The sequence below is a fragment of the Frankliniella occidentalis genome, unplaced genomic scaffold (assembly GCF_000697945.3).
Source record: "Frankliniella occidentalis isolate FOCC.00 unplaced genomic scaffold, Focc_3.1 Scaffold6, whole genome shotgun sequence".
Taxonomy (NCBI): Eukaryota; Metazoa; Arthropoda; class Insecta; order Thysanoptera; family Thripidae; genus Frankliniella; species Frankliniella occidentalis.
Window position 1 is genome coordinate 2,383,372 of NW_026267136.1, and position 19,639 is coordinate 2,403,010.

The window sequence follows — 19,639 nt, forward strand, 5'->3', positions numbered from 1 at the left end:
CTCTCTCTCTCTCTCTCTCTCTCCCTTTCCCTCACTCGTCTCCTCTCCAAGCCCCACTTCCTTCTTCCTCTTCGGATCACTAAGCAAATGGAAAGACTTTATCATATTTCTGTCTCAGAGTGGTATTCCATGTGTGTGTGTGTGTGTGTGTGTGCGCACATCTCTCGTATTGCACTCTTGAAAATGTGTGTCAGTCGCTCACTTGCCACTGTGTCGGCAGAGGACCGATATAGCAACTCACTCAACAAACTCGGACTGCAGCTGCGTGCAAAACTTTTCACCGAGGATAGTATAGGGAAATACTGGGAACTGGGTAAAACAGGAGTTCACGACTGCTTATTTCTTTGATAGTCCGTGACTAATGATTCTCTGATGGGCTTGCACGCAGCAGCGCTCTCTTTTCTGCGAACGGCGTATGCTGCTCGAACATTAGCACTACCTCAAGTCCCCATACGCCCGATCCAGCCACTCCTCCCCAACGCTTTCGCCTCTCTCTACCTCGCATTTCGACTCGCACCTTCACACCACTAGCCTCGAACTGCTGAGCAACGACCAAATCTCTCGGCGGTAGCGAACTACAAGGAGCAGTGTGCGAGCAGCGAGGCAAAGGGAGCTTGGCAGAGTTTGGGCGAGTGAGCCCACCCGCCCCTCTACCGCGTACGCAGGGGCAGAAACACAAGATCCCCTTTGGTCTTTTTAACGGCGGAGAAAGAAATGGTCGAAACGGGGAAAGTTGTTCGTCTTGGGAGTGGAAAAAGATTTCAGGGATAGCAGAGGGGTGAATTAAAGGACTCTTCATTATGAAATTCTAACATTTTGTCATTTTTCCTGGAAATGTCTGATGACGGTCGAGGAGTCTCATAACTCTGCATAGGCATCCGCTGTGAAAGGCCAGTGAGCCCGTTGGTATTTCTGTGAAAGTTATATTGCGTACCTCCTTCGCTTCCCAACCCACACCCCATCCTCTTCCACACTCCTACTCCCCCTCACTCTCCCCCCCCTCCCCCAAACACCCCTGCACCCACAACCTCTCACCCCTTCCACCCGTCCCTTCCGAGTGATCCCACTGTCCTTGGACAAAACAATACGGCGTGTATTTCTCTCTCACTCAGACTGAGCATTCTCTCTCTATGTATGTTGCAGGTGAACTTCTTTCTATTTCTCAATATCATAAGAATGCTGATGAAGAAACTGCAGGCGTCCATCTGTGACGAGACGCGCCGGCACAGGTATAGGTGAGGCGACCAGGCTGCGTTTGCATGTCTCGTCGTCTGTAGCGGTGTCCACTGTCGTTTCTCTCTCTCTCTCTCTCTCTCTCTCTCTCTCTCTCTCTCTCTCTCTCTCTCTCTCTCTCTCTGACTCAATAACTCACTTTGTTTCTCACCCGTCTTGTCATTGATACACATTCACTTCCTCGGTCTTCTTCTGTGTCTGTGAAAACAATTCTCTCTTTTCCTCTAGCGACACCGCCCCATCCCGCTTCGCACGTATAACAACCATCTTATCGTAACTTCCGCCCCTTCTATCCTCAATTGTCTGTCTTGTTTTTATCGAGCTCCTCCTTTATTTTAATTTCTTCCAGTCGTTTAAATAGGTCGTCTGCGTCTGCTTTATGTTTTTGACGTCGCACTCGTTTTTGTCTCGCTTTTGTCTTTTAATTATCATTCCTGTCTTCTCCGTTTCCTTACCAGTTTGACCCTTAAAGTATTCCCGACATTTTTCACTGCTCTGTCCGCGTAAATAACAGCACGATTAATAGCATCCGGCCTTTTACTTGGCTCGTCTAAATTCAAAACCCCTTTTTCCTGCGAGATTGCGAGTTGCTTGTTTCGTTTTCTGAAACCATTCTGTGGAACGGTAGCAGGAAGCCCTGTCGAAACGATGTCATACAAAACACGTTTTTTTTCCCGTCCAGGCGTTGGGCCAAATCCACCCTTGTGCTGATGCCGCTGTTTGGGGCTCACTACTTCATCTTCCTGGGCATGTCTTACGGCGTGCACACGGGCGTAAAGTCGCGCGAGGACGAGCTCGTCGAGGTCGTCTGGCTGTTTCTGGACCAGGCCTTCGCCTCATTCCAGGTAATTAGCTCTTCTCCATCACCACCAACGGTCGCTCGAATCAACGGAATATATCAGAGCGGCAATTTAAAAGGGAAAAGAATAAAGACAGGGCCTCCTTTCGGAAGCCTGAACCTCTGAGTTGACTCCATCATCGCATTTTCCTTTTAAAACGCGAAAAAAAAAAACAAAGTGAAATCATGGTTATGAGATGCGATATTAGCCGATGCTAAAGGCGAAAAAGAAATAATACATATCAAAATCTTTCGTTTTATTTTCTCCCAGGGATTTTTCGTGGCCGTGCTGTTCTGCTTCATGAATGGGGAGGTCCGCGCCGAGCTGGACAAGGCGTGGAGCAGTCGGCCGCCGCTGTGGGGGGCGCGCCGCGGCGGCTTCTGGTTCAAGTCGCGGCCCACGCGGCACCCCTCGCTCCACTCGTACGACACCTGCTCCAGCTACGGCAACCATCAGGTAACCACCCTGAAGTTAGCTATTTAGCTAAGAGTTTAGCTATTGAACTTATTAAAATCTCACAAAAGAGGTATCAGCTAAAACATTGGCTATATATCAGCTAAAAACTTTGCTAATTATTAGCTAAACCTAACTACATTTTTAGCTATACGTAGCTATTTTTTTTTTTTTTGGCAAAACCTAGATTAATTTTTAGCTAGAAAGCTACAAATCTGTACTTTTAGCTTCAAAGCTAAACAATTAGTTATCCCGTATTTAGCTATTCGATTAGGGATTATATGTATCTAATCTTTTTTTTTTCTTTATGTGTAACCCTCTGTAACACTGTTACAGGCGCCGTGGGCGATACGCAAGCGCAGCGAGGGCCGCAGCACGGTCACGAGCACCACGGCCCTGCCCAGCGAGATGTGCGCCAGCCTGTGCGCCAGCAGCATCGTGTCGCCGCGCCCGGAGGAGGTCCCGCTCAGCGTGACCACGGTCAGCGGCCTTCCTTAAAAAGTTTCGTTTTAACTTCTCTCCCTTATTATAGGTATATTTTATGAACTTTACTTTTTAAACCATTATGGTGTTGGGCATGGTATGGCAATGGATTTAGAAAACTGCTTTTTCTAGGTACTGGGGTTAATTAAGTTGCTTTTTTATGGGCCGAAAACAAATTTTGTCATTTTTCTTAGAGGATGGATTTCTCTTCACGTTACCTATTTATTGCCGTTTGGTGCCAGAAGGTTTGTAGACGCTTCGATATACACTGGAAATGCAAGTGTGTGAATGTCGCTCACCTGCAGATGAGCGACATTCCATTCGTACACTTAGGGGGCTAAAGGTGTGAATTTTTCCTAGAAAATTCACACGTTTACCCCCCTAAGTGTACGAATGGAATGTCGCTCACCTGCAGGTGAGCGACATTCACACACTTGCATTTCCAGTGTAGATAAGCCATTTTTTTCTGTGGGGATACGTTGAAAATTATATGCCACATTCTGAAAACTGTCACAAAAACTATCAGATTTTGGTGTACAAAAAATTACAATGTAAATTTCGCTTATTTGTCTGCATTGCCGCAATGGTTTGCATGCGCGACGCTGCCATATACCTTTAGAAATGCCCCTTCCCCCCCCCCCCCTCCCTCCCTCCATCCTGCCTCTGCCTGCTCGCCTGCTCTGCTTCTGCTCCACACACACACACACACACGAGAGTTGCACACACACCCACATACGCACTCACACACACAGACGAGCCGCAGCACGCGTCACGCACCCGTGCCCGCGGGGTTCTGTTTTGCCATTTGTCACCCCTTTTGTCCCCGACAGCGCCAAGTTGTACGCAAATAACACAACACACGGCTAGAGCGCGCGGCGGGCCCCGCGGCGGCAGAGCGGGGCGCAGCACCGCCGCACCTACGCGCGCGCGTCCAAATGTAATTTTGCGAACGGCCAAAAGTAAATAATTGGTGTCCCGCGGCTAAAATGAAATGCCCGCGCTGGCGTGTCGTCGCGCTTGTCCTCCCGCTGGCCGGCCTCGCTGCTCACCCCCGCTCTCCGCATGCCGCGCACTCTGCTTTTTATCTGCAAAGCCCCCTGCCTGCAAAACTCTCGCTTTGCCGCCTGGTGCCGGATCTAAATAATGAATATTTGATTGCGGAGCCTTAAGCCTTGTCGAGCTAGCCGTGGTGGGTGTGAGAGGGCGGTTTGTGTGTCGGAGCCCCTGAGTGGTCGGCAGTCCCGCCGCGCTCCGGTGCCGCGCCGTGTGGCCTACCCCGCCGGCCGCAGGGGCTCTGTGACTCGGTGCCCCCCCCCCCACTGCGCCAGAGCCGTCCCAGCCTCTCTCAATGCCTCGTTGTTTGGTCCGCAGGTGAATGAGGGCGCCGTGTCGTGCTCCCGCCTCTGAGGCCGGCCCCTGCCGCCCCCCGCGCCGCCGCCGCCGCCCCCTGCGGAGCCGCCCCCTGCCGAGACGGCGGCGGTGGCAGCCGCCCCCCCGGGCCGCCTCGGGCTGCATGGCGAGGCGAGGGCCTAGGAGCCGTCTGGGTCAGCGCCACCCCCGCCGCTACCGCCTGGGCTATCGTAGCCTCCCGCGGAGGCGCTCCTACAAAGTACTTTAAGCCCCCCCCCTCCTCCTCTCTTCTCCGACCACATCCAGAAGTAGAAGTGACAGACAAAGTGGTGAAACCAAGATATACTGATACTTGAGTGCAGCAAGTGTGACTATGCGTTTGGGGTGGCGCCCCCCCCCCCCCTCACCGACCTGCCACGGTTGTCGAACTCCTTAAATGTCTTGGACTCCGTCGTTTCTGTGGAGCAAAGGTGCGCTAGAAACCAGCCATGCCTTAATAAGTTTAAGTTTACGCCTTTTGTCTGCAGACAAAAGTGGCTCTGAAGTTGTCGTCTCACTAAACTTCACTACACTTTGGCCACGTTTGCGGGCCCTCAGCAATTCAACCAGTACAAAAATGTGTGTCCTGTTGTTTCGTATTCCTTTGAAATGTGATGGTCGATAAATGTTTGTAGAGTAAGAAGTCCGGGAGAGAAACTTTTATATTTTTAAAGAATATTGGAGTGACAGGGTTTTGATGTAAGCCAATATTTTATTTTTATCTCATGCACCCACACTCGAAGAGTTAATAGCATCCTGTATCACATGCTACTGATGTGACAAAATTGTGTGGTACATGAGTTTTGATGACTTCCCTAGTGCTGTTCTGGTAACATATCCGTTTTCTTTCCTATTTGTATAGAGCACTGTGTGCTGCTTGTTTTGTCTACTTATGGGTCAATATTGCTCTATTGCTCATCAGATGTAAAAAGAAATTAAAAGTGTATTATTCTTGTAATGTAAAATGTAAATGAAATTTTACAATTGAATTGTACAGTATATTATAGTTAACGTAACAAATAACTTATCTTGACTATATGACACGCATTCCTTAAAAATATTGGAATATTGTGATAAATGGGGAGGCCTAATGTTGGAAAATTACTGCCATATTTTACTCAGAGCCCTTCTTTAGTAGTTTTTCCTTGCCACAAGCTGTAACATAGCTAGTTGAAATTCGGTTTTTTGAAAACAAAAATGAGTAATAAAGGTCATGTTTGTGCTTAACACACAACAGATCAATGGAACATGAAACAGTGGACATGGAATGTGGAAGATTGATTTATTGCTCTCTATGTATTTTGTGCTTTCATCTTTTTTGTATACCATTAGCATACTGATTGCACGGAAAAAAAGAATTTGCTCCCACAACTAACGATTTTGTTAACATAGACATAACAAATAATTTTTAGTTGCAGGAACAAAGAAATTGCTATGGGAACCAAAATTCTGCTGTCACAACTAACGCGTCGCTATGGTCGGCTATGGTAACAAATGCAACTGTTCTGGTTACTAAACGAGGATTTTTTCTTACAACAAACGCATTTGTTACCATAGCGACGCGTTAGTTGTGACAGCAGAATTTTGGTTCCCAGAGCAAATTCTTTGCTCCTGCAACTAAAATTGTTTGTTATGTCCATGTTAACTAAATCGTTAGTTGTGAGAGCAAATTCTTTTTTTCCGTGTGCAAACTCACCAGCAGCCTATACGGCTCATGTACATGAAATTCCATTGTAATTGTATGCATCACGTTTGATTTTTGTTTTTTCATAAATCAAAATAAAAAGAGTGCAATTAACAAGGATCTATTGAATGTATTCCCAAGGGAATCAAAGCGAAACCCCTCCGTTCCATATCGGCAACAAACCACGAAAACCAGGTAGTCAAGTTTAAAATCGCGGCCGCGGGCTGCGCTCGAGTCACTGGGTGGCGTTGCTCGCCGCCACTAGAAGTGTTCCGCCGACACAGGGTCACAATAGGTGCACTGCACATCGGCCCGGGGCAGCACCCGCCGCACCTGGGCGAGCTGCTCGTTGCACTGGCCTGGCTCGTGGTATTCACCGTAGCAGTCACGATCCAGCACGAGCAGCTGCAGCGCCGGCAGGTCGCACTGCTGGAGCAACCGGTACAGGTCGTCGCAGCTATGCCACGGCCACCCCGTCTGCACCCCCGTGCCCAGCGTCACCTGCAGGACCTCCAGCGTGCGGCTATGCGCCTGCAGTAGGGACAACAGCGTGTGGCCGTGGAGGCGACACACACCGAGCCACTGCAGGCTGGCATTTCCCGACGGGAACGCGACCACCGGGGGGGAGAAGTCCTTCTCGGTATCTTCGTCGTCGTCGTACCACACGTCCAGCCTCCTGAGCCGCGGCATGGCATACAGCGCGCGCAGGTGGCGCTTACTGGGATCGCACAGACCCAGCTCCTCCACGGAGGGGGCGACGCGCTGCAGCAGCTTGAGGCCCCAGTCGCGGTCCGGTCTGCAGTGCACACCGTGCAGCCGCGTCACCTGCGACAGGACAGGACAGGGTCACTCATCAGGGTGACCGGACACGGCTGCAGTCCGGGGCACAGGCACGCCTGCCCCTCTCCCCCTTCCATCCAGCCTTGCGCGAGCCGTGAGCCCCGCGAACGGTCCTCTCACTCACCCCTAGTATGACCCTCCGCAGGATGGCGAGCCTTGCCTTGCTACGGTTGACACGGCTCACATCCAGAAGCCGCTCCTCGGCGGGTGGTTGGCCGCGAGTCGTTGGCGCCGCTGGTGCAGGTGGTGGGTCCCCGGCGAGGTCCCCGGCCACAGCTCGGTCCTGCACAGTCACTTTTAAGTAGTACAGGGAGGCCTCGGGTCTCTACACATTTCTGGTGGGCCCCGCGCTGGCGAGCGCGCAGCTCAGCTGTGCCTGCCAACCGCCGCCATCCAAAGACGCTGCCCCTGTGCATTACCCCCCCCCCCCCCTTGTGTAGTTCAGATTTCGATTTTCCTTGCCGGCGGCCGTGTTTTTGAAGTGCGATATAAATGCAAATAAATGCTGCAAATGGTCAGAGGAGGTACAGGAATAGATTCAGAGCCATTAAAATGTGTCAGCTTAAAACTTCGCATGCCCCGCGCTAACTGTGCTTCACGGGGGGGGGGGGGACAAACCGCGGGACAAACAACGAAAACCTTGACGTGAAGAGAATCAAGTAATTTGCAAATTATTAAAGCATGCTTGGATGGATGTTTCTAAATTGCCTGCCTCAGTAAGCGCTGCCCTCGCCGCCAGCAGGAGGCACAGCGCCTTGGTGAGGGGCTCCTCGGTGTTCCGCAAGGTGCCCGTCAGCTCGTGGCCCCCGCCCCGCAGCGACACGCCCCAGGACTCGCACGTCAGGAGGGTGAGGGCGGGCAGAACCTGCTCGTCCCGGCACTGGTCCTGAAGGCCCTGGAGCTGCTCGGCGGCCTGCGGCAGCACGCCCTGCAGCTGGCGCCTCAGGGCACTCCTGACGGCCAGCACGTCGTGGTCCTCCCAGCAGCGGGGCGTGGCGGCGGTGCGGCAGTCCGAGCACCAGCCGCGGGGAGTGCTGAGGGTCACATCACAAGTCAAGCCATGAAGCTGCAAAGCTGCCGAACACTCCGCTTCGGCAGAGCTCACCTGTCCAGTCGGCGTCTCTTCAGGAACCGGAGCACCATGAAATTAGTGGGGAGTCCGTCCGGTGGGCCGTTGAAGTCCTGCGGAGGAGAGAAGAGGTGGGACTTACGTTAGGGCAAGGAAAGGCTGCGGAGGGCACAGGTGACACTCACCTGGCGGCAAGTCGGGCACCTCCTGTCGGGCAACCGCCCCAGGCACTGCAGGCAGACCGTGTGCCCGCACGGCAGGGACTTGGGCAGCCGCTCGGCGCCGTCGAAGTGTTCGGTGCAGATGTCGCACTCCATCGCCTGTGAGTGGGCTTATGAGGCTGGCTATGATGTCTGGCGGCCCGGGGTAGAGCCGCGGCCGTGACGCATCCGGGGATAAACTGGCGACGCGGAGTAGCTCCGCAGTGGTACGGGACAGGCGTGGGACGTCGATCTTCGTCTGGACATGAGAGGTCGGCCAGCTTCGGTAAAGTGCAATAAGAGAAGTTATGGGACCCGCTTGATTCTTACGAAAAATGGAGACCAGCTGCACTAGAGAGTGACGTCTCTCGCCCGTGTTTATGTCTGACATTTTCGGCGCCAAGAAGTAACGGCACGGGTACTACACTCCGCGACAGGCGACGGAGCCTACACCACACAGTTGGTTACTTTTTTTTCTTTTTTTTTATACAAACCGGAACCTCCCGACCTTCTCACTGGGGATCATTAGGCCTTTTGGGGTGTTGAGGTCACTGACTCACTCACTTTTCTTGCCCAACCGATGAGGTCTCGGCAAGGCGTCCTAACCTCTTCGTTCACGCGGCCGTCTCACTTCGGGCTTTTTAGAAGATCGCGGGTGGCTATCTCTATCTCTCTTTTTCCGTAAGAAGGCCGGTGGTGCAAGAGAGAGAAAACACCAAATTGCGCTCTCGAAGTGAGCAGGCCCTGCTCGCGGCGCGGCTCGCTTGCTTGTCCACCTGCTGCAGGTGTTTCGACGATGACGATACTCCACGGCTACAGGGCCTGTAGTACAGGCTACAGGCTCTTGCCGTCGGATCGGATCACTATTCGCAGACGCCGGCTCAGTGTGCATAACGAGGGACGCCCACTCTCTGTCGTCTGTTTTGTGTCGCCTCCCGGCATTACCTTATTTGGTATGGAACAAGCATTACTCATGGGACATTCAAAACAAAGTGTTTAAGTAATCAGAATTAGTGTAGGTTTTGGCCCAGTCCAAGTTGAATAGAGTGTCAACTTGTTCTGCTTCAGTGAACAACCGAGACCAGCTAGTTTCGTCATGGGGAAGAAATCTCAGAATGAAGTTAAAAGTAAACAAAATAATGTTTACAAAAGTGGTGTTCAAACCACGGGATGTGTAAAACTTCCACCCAATAGAAGAAATGACCTAAATCAACTGTTGGACAAGATTTTAAAAGGTAGCCTCTTCTCACACCTTGACCATATCCTGTGAATACTAACCTAATTTTTTGTTCTGTTTTCCAAGACTACATTGTTTCACAGTTGTTAACACCTCTTGTGTCCTTACATAATTATTGTTTTTGGTCCAATACCAGTGAGCAGTAGTGTTCCTGAGTCTTCAAATGTTGCCAAAGAGCTGGAGGCTTATCAAGAGATTCAGAAAATTACGAGCAAAATTAAGGTGCTTGAGGAAGGTATGACTATTCTTCGTTTTCTACCAAAACAAATTTTTAGGACTTCTGAATTAGCTAAGCATTTAACTTATTTTAATTTTATGATTCCAGAATTATTACAACCAATGCCAGATAGAAAGTCTTCCAAAGAGGACTTTTTGCTTTGGCTAAAGAATAACAATGTAGAGTTTGATGGACTTAGAATTGCGGAATACCCAGGAATGGAGTTTGGTATTGAAGCTGAGAAAGATTTCAAAGAGGGAGACATGATGATTGCCGTCCCTCGCCGTGTTATGCTGACTGTTGAAAATATCCATCAATCTCCGCTAAGTGAGTTGAGAGTTGTTTACTGCTTTTTCTAATACCCCAAATTTGGTCTAATTATTTACTTCTTTCAATTTTGTGTGTTTTAGAGGAGCTAGCAAAGAAAGATCCATTGATAGTACATATGCCTAATGTTGCTTTGGCCTTGTTACTACTGCTGCACCGCCGTGACCTCCAATCTTTTTGGAAGCCTTACATAAATATGTTACCTTCTAAATATACTACTGTGTTGTATTTTAATCCCGAAGAACTTATGCACCTGAAAGGTTCTCCCGCATTTGGTATGTATACTTCACTAAAAATAATATCCAAAATCCAATCCTACACCTGGGCATATTTTTATTTCAATTTTGTTTCAGAAATGGCACTGAGGCAGTGCAGGTCCATTACAAGACAGTACGCTTACTTCAATAAGCTATTTCAGGTACTGTATTTATCTTTTCTTCTCTATGTATTTGTCAACTGTTTTTAGTTGTCAGTTTTTCTTGGAGACCTAATTTTCCTTTTTTTTCAGCGATCTAATGATGAAGCAAGTAATATGTTGCGTGAAATATTTACATTGGAGGAATATTGGTAAGTCCTGAACAACCTCTTTGTTGCTTTCACTCTTGATGAAAAAGTAGTCTGACCGGTGTTTCATACCACTGCTCAACATCCCGTATTTTTCTATAAAATTTTTATTTAGGATTCACATTGATAACAAATGCATACATGCACACTATCCAGATTATTTACAATCATTTTAATTTTAGTTGTCGAGGGAAAGTATACTTAAGATCATAAAGGTTTAAATAAGTATCAGAACTAAATAAAAAATGATTTTGAAACATTCAAGAGAAAGATGCCCCTTTTTCAGAAATTTTGTTTAATTACATTCTTGAATAATTAGAACAATGTAACCCTTTAACTCACACATCAATTCAAAACTAGGTATTAAAAAAATAAATTATAAATTAGATTCTTATATTACATAATATGCATCATATGTACACAGTCATCACCGCAGAATCTGTCTTTGTGGCACTTAATGAAAGTTGTTAAAAACTCTTTCTACTGACAGTAATTATTGAAATTTTTCTTTTTCCAAAATCGCTCATGTTCAATAACAATCTCTTTCAATTGCAAGGAGGATATTTAAGAACAAGATTTTGTGGTCAGTAAACAACGTAATCCTGGGAGAAATGTCCCAGTTGCCATTGAACAGTTTCTACAGCAGTTATTTATCACAATAAGGTTGCGCAACATAGTTCATTACTCCGTGAAGATGTCAGCCAGGAAACTTTGTATAACAGTTCCCCACTACTCACTCAACTGTAACAATGCACTATAAAACAGGAGCTCATCCTTGAGGCTCACACAAAAGGGTGTAATGCCCTGCCTTGCAGGGTTTAGTTTTGTACACTCCCCTCTCTTGCATTGCACCCGATGGCAAAGCGCTGAGCTCGAGTGCATATGCTGCAACACTGGACCCGCGCGCTCCTCTTCATACTTTTTGATTTCTCTGCTCCTCCCCCTACTCCATGTCGTCCTCCTGGAATGTCTTTCGGAGGGACCGCCACAGGTAGTAGTGCCTGTTGGACGCCGTGTTGGAGGTGGCCCTCGAGCTGAGGTCCTTCTTGGAGTAGTACGGGAGCGGGCCGCCGCCCCCCGGGTGGCCCTGCATGGGCTGCACCTGGCTGTTCTTGACGTTGACGAGCACCGGGCTGAGCGAGCGGCCCCGGAAGCTGCCGCGCTGCAGCTGCTCGCACAGGATGGCGCCGCGCGCGCGCACCAGGGCGCGCTTCTGGCGCCAGCGGAACACGATGAAGATGGCGAGGAAGCCGACGATGGCCAGGCCGCAGATGACGGTGCTGGCGATGATGGCCGACTTGACGCCCGACGGCAGCGACATCCGGTCCAGCCTGTCGGGGCGGTCTCGGTCGCGGACCTGCTCCCCGCTGTCCACCACGATGGCCTCCTCCACGCTGCTGCTCACGCCCACCTGGTGGATCTCGCCGACGTGCTCCAGCACCACGGCGTCGGGCCTGTCGGCGACGTGCTTGATGACGAGGTACGGGTTGCCGCCGTGCGCCGGGGGCTCGGGGAGACGGAACGTCGGGATGGGGAACGGCTGTGGGGGCGGCGGGGGTGGAGGCGGGGGCGGCTGCTGTGGTGGAATGACCCGCGGCGCGCGGCTCGGACCCACATCGCGCTGGTGGTAGCGCTCGCCCGGATCGGCGGGCAGCACGATGCCGGCCGGCTTCACGTTGACGAGCGACAGCGTAGACGCCGCCTCCTCGGAGTCGTCGGTGCCGGCGTAGGCGAACGGATACTTGGGCACCTCGTGGAACGTGCGCAGAATGTTGACGCTCTCCTTGCGCTCTGCCGGTGCGATCTCCTTGGGGACGAGGTCCACGGCCGGCTTGTCGTCGGCGGCGCTGCTCGCGGACGCGTTGCGGAAGAAGTCGGCGAAGTGCAGCTGGCTAGAGCCGCGCTCGCGGTGCTGCAGGAGGTCCTCCAGGGTCATGTTGCGCTCGGCCAGGATGCGCGCGAGGCGCGTGGAGCTCTGCTCCGACTTGAGCAGGTCCACGATCTCGTCGCGCGAGCCGAAGGTGGTGGTCGTGACCGCCGTCGTGGACGTGGTGGTAGTCGTGTCTTCCGAGTCCTCCGCCGAGGGCCGCTCGGACGACGAGGGGGCCGAGCTTCCGAACGCGCCGCGGCTCCTCGCGTCTGCGATCATCTTCTCGACGGAGATGACCTCTGGGAGCGGCAGCGCGAAGCGAGTGGGCGGCAGCAGGGAGTCTCGATCTCGCTCTCGCTCCCGCTCGCGCTCCAGCTCCCGCTCGCGCTCCAGCTCCCGCTCTCGCTCCTTTTCTCTCTCCTTGTCCTTGAGCCTCTTGGTGCCCAGGAAGGGGATACGGACGCGCTCGGCTGGCGTCTCGCGCACGGGTGCCGGGGCCTCCGTTGTGCTCTTTGGGCGGACGAGGGCCGGGTTGGGGGCGGGCAGGCGCCGCGTCCCTGCCAGCGTGGGCGGCAGGCGCCGGGGCCCGGCCGGGGTGGTGGCGAACGTCTTGCGCTTCTCGGCCTTCTCCTGCTCCCGGTCCAGCTCGTTGACGGCGTTGGCCTGCTGCTGCGGCGCGGACGTGACGTTGACGCCGTTTCCCCCGGGCGCCGTCGCGATCTTTCTCTTGTCCAGGGCGTTGCTGCCCTCCTTGAGGTCGAGCGTCTCGTTCTCCAGCCGGAAGTGGTCGGAGGTGTTTTGCAGCGTGTTGTGGCTCGGCGCCGTCGGGGTCGGTGCAGTAGCCGTCGTGGTTGTCGTCGAGGAGGTGGAAGTCGTGGTGGTAGTGGTGGTGACGGCGGGCTCAGCCTGCTCGGCGCTCGCCGCGAAGCCGTGCGACCTGAACTTGTTGGCGATGGAGCCCGGCGAGAAGACCTGCGCGTCGATGATGCGGTCCGCAGGCGGCAGCCACTGGGCCTTGCCGTTGTGCGACGCCTTGGACACGCCCATCAGCCGCGGGGTGGTGATCTCGAGCGAGTCCACGTTGAGCGGGTAGAACTCGCGCGGTGGCAGCGTGGTCATGGGCGAGGTGGCGGCGTCCTCGGCCTCCTGCGGCGCTCTGCTGTTGGGCGGGCTGGTCTCGGCGCTCGGGCTGGGGCTGGGCGCGGTGGTGGTGGTGGCCGCGGGCGGCGGGATGCGGCGCGGCTTGGACGTGTGCGTGTCGGCGGCCTCGAGCGTGATCATGGCCATCATGGCGGGGCTCATGGGGTCGAGCGCGTCCGCGTGCCCCTTGCCTTGGAGGACGTGTTGTTGTTGATGCTGCTGCTGTTGCTGTTGCTCCTTCTGATGCTGTTGCTCCTTCTGATGCTGTTGCTCCTTCTGGTGCTGCTGCTCCTTGGCGCGCGCCACCACGGCGGGCAACCTCCGCGGCCGCGAAGTGGTGATCTCGGGCTCCTCCGTGGAGACAGGCCGCGTGGAGGTCGACGTACTCAGCCCGACGGTGGGGCGGGCCACGGGCGGCAGCCGGCGCGGCTTGGACGGCACGAAGCCATTGTGGCGCTCGGTCGACGGCGGCACCGGGTCCCTGTCCGTCGTGTCCGAGGCCGCCGTGGTGGAGGTGCTGGTCGTGGTCGCGCCGGTGGCGGCAGTCGGGGCGACGGCCTGCTCTGCCGCGGTCTGCTGCGCCGTGAGGGCGGACAGCGCGCCGCGGTTACCCTTGAGCAGGTCGGACAGGGACAGGTTCCTGTTCTGCAACAGCTCGCTGAGGCTCAGGTGGCCGGCCGTCTGTTTGAGGAGCGCCTTGAGGTCCACCGGCGCCGCCGCCCCTCCCTGCTCTGCGTTTGGGTTGGGTGGCTGCTGCTCCTCGTCGCCGACCTCCGCGTCGGCCGCGGGGTCGGCATCGGGGCGCTGAGGACGGCGCCGTCGCTGCCCCGGCTTGCGCCGACGGTACTCGTCCCCAAGGGCGTCCTCGTCGTCCTCCCGAAGCGGCTTCCTCCGCTTGGCTGGTGCCTCGCCGTCGGCGTCCTCCTGGGGTGCGCCTTGCCCGGGCCGAGGGCGCTTCCGGTTGTAGCGCCTACGCTTTGGTGGCAACGCGTCCTCGAAGGCCGAGTCCTGGTCCACGGGCTTCCCCGGGCCATGGCCGCCGGCGTCCCCCTCGGCGGCATCCTCGTCGTCAGCAGCAGGCTCGGCGGCCGCGGAGCCGACCCGTTGTCGCCATCCCTGTAACATCCACAGTTGTGTTAAACATCACGAATCTGTGCGGGTCTGAATGTTTAGGGTCCGATGAGTCGCAGGAAAGAATGAGGCATCACATATAATCAGTTTAAATAATTGGAACAGTTCGAAAACTTCGAAACGTCGTGTCAACGCCAAAGTTTGGTTCAACTGTAAGCACCGAAAACATTTTGATTGTGTTTGCCACTCACGGGAAAAGTGGTGTCTCATTTCCCCACGACTAGACCCCACATCTCGTGAGTTTTCATCATCCCCCGCGCCGCGTTTTCGTCCGTAGATTCGCATCGTCCGCACCAGCGCCCACCCCACCCGTCCCGCCCGCTACGGCTCCGCCCGGCTCGCACGTGCGTTGGGTTGCCTTCCCCCACGGCGCGCTCCAGAGCACCTGCCACTTTTCCCCCGGGCAAAACGCCACTGGCTCGAAGAGAGACTCGGTGGGGCAGGTCTGCCATCTGATTCCAGTCATTTAACGGCGTTCACCGCGTCAACTGAGGGGACACTTTCGTCCCGTTTGCGGCGCGCGAGGCGGCGGAGGGCCGTACAAGGTGCGTCCGAGCCGAGGCAGGGCAGCAGAGGCAGCTCGTCGACATTTAATTGTCGCAATCATCGGCCACCTCGCAAGTCGCCAGTGAGGCAGTGTGTCAGTTGATCCATTCGCCGACCCACCCCGCCCCGCTTCGCCCCGCTTTTCCACAGCCGCCCTATACCGCCACTCGCCTCAAGTTTCTGTTCTCTGCACACGGAGAAAAAGATTTGAGGTCTCACGTCTTTAGGCGGGGCACCCAAAGCAATGTCTTGTAGGGTAAATGACGACACTTCTGGGACTAGACTATCGGTGTGACACCTAGACACCTGGAGATGGTTCAGTAAAAGGCATAGATATCCAAACAGCGGTTCGCTGAACAACGGGGACTTCGCGCCAGTCCCCCTCGGTGACTTTCGGCAGGATGCGGCGCCCACGTGTCTGAGGCTACTCTCTCGTCTTTGGTCGTTTCTGGGCGGGAGGTTTCGAAAAATGTCACGGGACCTCCTCCCTTCAAACCGTGAGCGGCAAAATGTCGCGCTCGGCGGATGCTGCTGCTGTTGATTGATCCGAGCGCCGCACGCCAGGATGGTGCGGACGGGACGCTGCCGTCGGCACGTCAGGCGCCAGCGGCCGATAAAAACAGGTATATACGCCTCGTAAAATGCGCTTTAATCTCGAGTGAAAATTATTTTACGGCCCTCCCTTTTTTTTCCTGCCCTTGCACAATGGGGAGCTTGCTCCTGCGGCAGCCCAGTGAGGCTTTTGAACTGCTTGCGCGGAGTCTGTGTAGACTCTTTAGAGCTCGCCCAGCAGCGGCCGGCTAGTGGCGGAGAAGGCCACAGCGCCCTTCTTATCTCGAACCGTTCTACTTTTCCCTCCCTGTTCTTATATTCTTTATTATTGTCCGTTGTATGACTTGCGGGTCGGGCCGCAGCGGGCCGGCGGGGGGGTCTTTAACGTGACCCGGTCAGTCCGCGCCTTTGTCGCCCGCGGAGTGACGATGGCGGCGATGGTATGACGGGCTGCACCCAAGGGAAGGGGGGACCTCTTAAAAAAACCAAATCATTGTACACCCTCAAAAAAATCAGAAAAATTCAGAAAAAAAAGGTCAAGGAAAAATCAAGATTTAAAATAGTTTTTTGAAAGGAATATCGGGGGAAAAAATCAAGAAAAAAATCAAAAAAAAATATGTGTACTCTTGAAAGTACCCATCGGCTGCTTCGCGCGCTGGGCTGCTCCGGAGGGGCACGACCCAGCCGGCTGCGCGGCCGAGACAAGAAATTTCGAATGAGGTATTGGAAACGCACGCGCGTCGCATTGTACGGCCAAAAGCAAAAGCGGTTGCAGAGTTCACACGTCCGCGCTCGCCGCGCCCCGGAATGAACACGGAGCAGGAAAAAAGGGAAGAAGAGGAGGCGTAAAAGAATGCAGTTGAAAAGTCCGCATCTCCGGGTCGCCGCTGCTGATTCTCCTGTTCGTTTTTCTTTTGCCGGGCGGGAAACAGAAGGGGGTGGAACGCCTGGGCGCTCGTTGTTCGCCCTGTTCGTCTGGAAAAGGTTGCCCCTTCTTTCTCAAGGTGGATTTAATCATTCCTTTATATTTCGTTTTCTTTCGGCCCGTTTATAATTGGCCGCTTGGCTCGACTTCTGCTTGTCGGATAGCGCGCCTCTTCTGTTCGCTCACTCACTCTCCTCTTCATTTAATTTTTTTTTCTCGCCACTCTCGCTTTCTACGTAATATAATGAACGCGCGCGCCATGTCGTGTTTGCGGAGTGATTAACGAATTGAGGGCCGTCATAATTGTTTTGTCGGGCGACTCTTCTTGTTCTCGCCCCCTTTCCTCCCCCCTCTTCCAAATCAGTCCCCCCCCCCCAAGCGCTGCGGCTAGGGGACGCCCCCTGGGGGAAAGTATAGTGTCGAGCAGCGGAGACCTCTGCTGCTCGATCGATTTAGTAAACTGTTTTTAAAAGGTTAAGGTCATCGGCTGCCTCGGGCGTGAGTGCGAGCCGTCCTGTTTTTATCCCGGTAGTTTTGTTTTTAATCTTTACATACCGCAGCGTGCGTGTATCGGTACTCTCCAGACAACTGACCGCTGCTATCGCGTTGACATTTCAAGATTCTTTAGTTATATCTTTTTTGCTGGAAAAATATTTATAGAGAAATGCCAATTGTTATTATTTATTCCGATTTATTCATTGTGGTGCACTCACCTTGTCGTATTCGCGGTGCAGGGCGCTGACGCCGGCACCCTCCAAGCTCGCGGCCTCCAGGCCCTCCAGGCCCGGCCACGCGGCGGGCCCCTCCTGGGGCTCGGCGTGGTGCAGGCCGGGGCCGACCAGGCCCAGCAGCAGCACGGCCACCCACAGGCCCCGCATCACCTGCAGCAGGAGTTGGAGTTGTAACATTGACATCCACATCAACCTCCACATCATCAACAACACGGAAAAAAAAGACTTTGTTGTGGGGATCAACTTTGGTCGATAGGCAAAATTCGATAGCAGAAATCGAAAATCCGATGCCCATAGCCAGTAGCTGATCGTCACGACCGGACACCAGCTTAGTTCTCATCGCACAAGTGTCCGGTCGTGACGACCAGCTCCTGGCTGTGGGCATCGGATTTTCGATTTCTGCTATCGAATTTTGCCTATCGACCAAAGTTGATCCCCACAACAAAGTCTTTTTTTCCCGTTAAACCTCCACATCAACATCGCCATTCACATCAGCAACCTCCTCAACATCCACACCATCTTCAACAACATTCACATCACCTTCAACAGCCATATCAACATATCCACATCACCGTCCACATTCACAACATCAACATCTTCTACTTCAACAACTCCACACCAAACATCTGCGATCCCTAGGGCTGCGTCGCCCCTGGCCCCTGGCGGGAGCGACAACTCCACGCATCGCCCGCCCAGACGCTCCAAATCGGAGAGGAGCGTGTCTCGTCTGTGATTGATGCTCCGCATAGGGTCAAGGAGGGAGCCTCGCATCATGCGTCGGACCTTCACCCGATGAGCCCCTGTGTGCGTGCGTTCGTGCGTACGTTCGGTGAAAGTGTAGCTTCTGTCCGGGAGCTGACTGCTCTTCTTCTCCTCCGACTAAGTGCTTATTTGCTATGATCGGTCTCCCGGACGGCCTAACAGTAGGCCGATCGCCCGCGTGCTTTCCTCCTACCACCCGGGGACAGATGATGGGAAACGGTTCGTTCCGGCGCTCATCTAACTTTCTACACGAACAGGAACTTGGTTTCCTGAACATTGATGTACTTAAAGTTTGATGTACACACTTCCAAGACAAAAGCCAGCTGTCTTCTGCCAAGGTTTACGTGGCAAATCTAACAGCAAAACCAAAAATCTGCGAAATGACTTTTAAAAAGTGCAGTTAGCTAAAACTGTGAAAGTAAACAGTTGGACAGTTGGAACGTCCAAACTAAACATTAGTTGCGAAATTCAAACTGTATACCCTGCTTAGTTTTGCCATTCAAACTGTCATCTCATAAATATATAGTTTGATTTGCACAGTACGGGATGCGCAGTTTTTATTTCCCTCTACAGCAGCCACGTAGAGAACTTGCTGGTTATGAGCGTCGCTGCTTGACGAGGGGCGTGAGGACGAGGACGACACCCTGCGCGCATAACGGCACACGTGCCTTCACCACTTGCATCACAATGGGAGCCTACGCCTCACCGCGCCCCGGGGACTGTGAGCGTGTGTGTGTGTGTGTGTGTGTGTGTGTGTGTGTGTGTGTGCGTATAGCATCATCATGGATCATGGACCACGACAATGAAGAAGAAGAAGAAGAAGAAAACACGCCTTGCTCGCATAAAAATGAATACGGTGACAATAGCCAGGGCCAGGGGTCAGCCCGTATACGCACTCTCTGTATCGGCGCGCCGCCGGAGAGCCGATTGCGCCGAGTTTGCGCGTGGGTAACCTGCTTCACGAACGTGGAAGTAATCGTAATCGTGTTCCTGGCCGATACCTGCGCGGGCGGGTCGCCCCGTGGGTCGCCTTGCTCCAGCGGCCCCGGCTGTGCCCCGTGTAGGCCACGGCGCGGAGCCCTCCGGTCGCTCGCTCCGTTCGGTCGCTCCCGCCACGAGCCGGTCTCTTTGGAAAGGGAAAGTCGTGGAGATGGAGTCGAGTTGAGCCGAGCTGAGCCGCGGGGCCGGGGCGGGCGGCGTGCAGTGCTGTGTGTGTAGGAGTGTTTGTGCTTATGGGCGTGTGTGTGCGTCGCTGGCATCGCCGTGCTCTACGCCCCTGCCGCGCGCCCTGCTGCTGCAGCTGTAGCAGGACGGCCAGACAGATCCCTTCATCCGCCCATGTGCATTACCAATGCAGCGCAAGCTAGTGCAGTGCCGCGCGCACTGCCCCGTTACGTCGCCGCCGTACACTTCTTAAGCCTTAATACGCCCCGCCCCGCCACGCCCC

The 19,639-nt window shown here is 53.8% G+C and overlaps 4 protein-coding genes across 8 annotated transcripts in view; 2 read left to right on the forward strand and 2 right to left on the reverse strand.

Moving 5' to 3' along the window:
* Nucleotides 1-5,391, forward strand: part of LOC113218186 (secretin receptor-like) — a 100,762-nt gene extending 95,371 nt beyond the window's left edge. The window contains exons 9-13 of one of the 3 annotated variants that reach the window (XM_052270516.1): nucleotides 1,144-1,235; nucleotides 1,916-2,078; nucleotides 2,343-2,528; nucleotides 2,862-3,057; nucleotides 4,380-5,391. In XM_052270516.1, the coding sequence (XP_052126476.1) occupies nucleotides 1,144-1,235; nucleotides 1,916-2,078; nucleotides 2,343-2,528; nucleotides 2,862-3,023 (603 nt within the window). In that variant the 3' untranslated portion in view covers nucleotides 3,024-3,057; nucleotides 4,380-5,391. The remainder of the gene's footprint in view (nucleotides 1-1,143; nucleotides 1,236-1,915; nucleotides 2,079-2,342; nucleotides 2,529-2,861; nucleotides 3,058-4,379) is intronic. The other 2 variants (XM_052270511.1, XM_052270512.1) reach the window with 2 other exon arrangements.
* A 269-nt stretch (nucleotides 5,392-5,660) lies between these two features.
* LOC113218176 (uncharacterized) lies at nucleotides 5,661-9,001 on the reverse strand. Of its 3 annotated transcripts, none has more exons than XM_026438407.2 (6): nucleotides 8,755-9,001; nucleotides 8,176-8,449; nucleotides 8,027-8,103; nucleotides 7,634-7,955; nucleotides 7,046-7,204; nucleotides 5,661-6,906 (listed from the first exon to the last, which is right to left on the reverse strand). In XM_026438407.2, the coding sequence occupies exons 2-6, from the start codon at nucleotides 8,305-8,307 to the stop codon at nucleotides 6,343-6,345; spliced, it is 1,254 nt and encodes a 417-aa protein (XP_026294192.1). In that variant the 5' UTR covers nucleotides 8,308-8,449; nucleotides 8,755-9,001; the 3' UTR covers nucleotides 5,661-6,342. The 3 variants fall into 3 exon arrangements, with proteins under 3 accessions (XP_026294192.1, XP_052126500.1, XP_026294191.1); XM_052270540.1 differs by having other exon boundaries at nucleotides 8,176-8,471; XM_026438406.2 differs by having other exon boundaries at nucleotides 8,176-9,001.
* The window catches only part of LOC113218175 (actin-histidine N-methyltransferase), a 53,724-nt gene continuing 43,085 nt past the window's right edge, over nucleotides 9,001-19,639 (forward strand). Inside the window, exons 1-7 of the mRNA XM_052270523.1 lie at nucleotides 9,001-9,143; nucleotides 9,259-9,425; nucleotides 9,564-9,662; nucleotides 9,753-9,971; nucleotides 10,055-10,246; nucleotides 10,325-10,389; nucleotides 10,480-10,538. Coding sequence (XP_052126483.1) covers nucleotides 9,287-9,425; nucleotides 9,564-9,662; nucleotides 9,753-9,971; nucleotides 10,055-10,246; nucleotides 10,325-10,389; nucleotides 10,480-10,538 — 773 coding nt within the window. The 5' untranslated portion in view covers nucleotides 9,001-9,143; nucleotides 9,259-9,286. The remainder of the gene's footprint in view (nucleotides 9,144-9,258; nucleotides 9,426-9,563; nucleotides 9,663-9,752; nucleotides 9,972-10,054; nucleotides 10,247-10,324; nucleotides 10,390-10,479; nucleotides 10,539-19,639) is intronic.
* Nucleotides 11,343-19,639, reverse strand: part of LOC113218174 (mediator of RNA polymerase II transcription subunit 1.1) — a 35,246-nt gene continuing 26,949 nt past the window's right edge. The window contains exons 3-4 of the mRNA XM_026438402.2: nucleotides 17,413-17,580; nucleotides 11,343-14,661 (exon numbers count right to left, since the gene is read on the reverse strand). Coding sequence (XP_026294187.2) covers nucleotides 11,479-14,661; nucleotides 17,413-17,577 — 3,348 coding nt within the window. The 5' untranslated portion in view covers nucleotides 17,578-17,580 and the 3' untranslated portion in view covers nucleotides 11,343-11,478. The remainder of the gene's footprint in view (nucleotides 14,662-17,412; nucleotides 17,581-19,639) is intronic.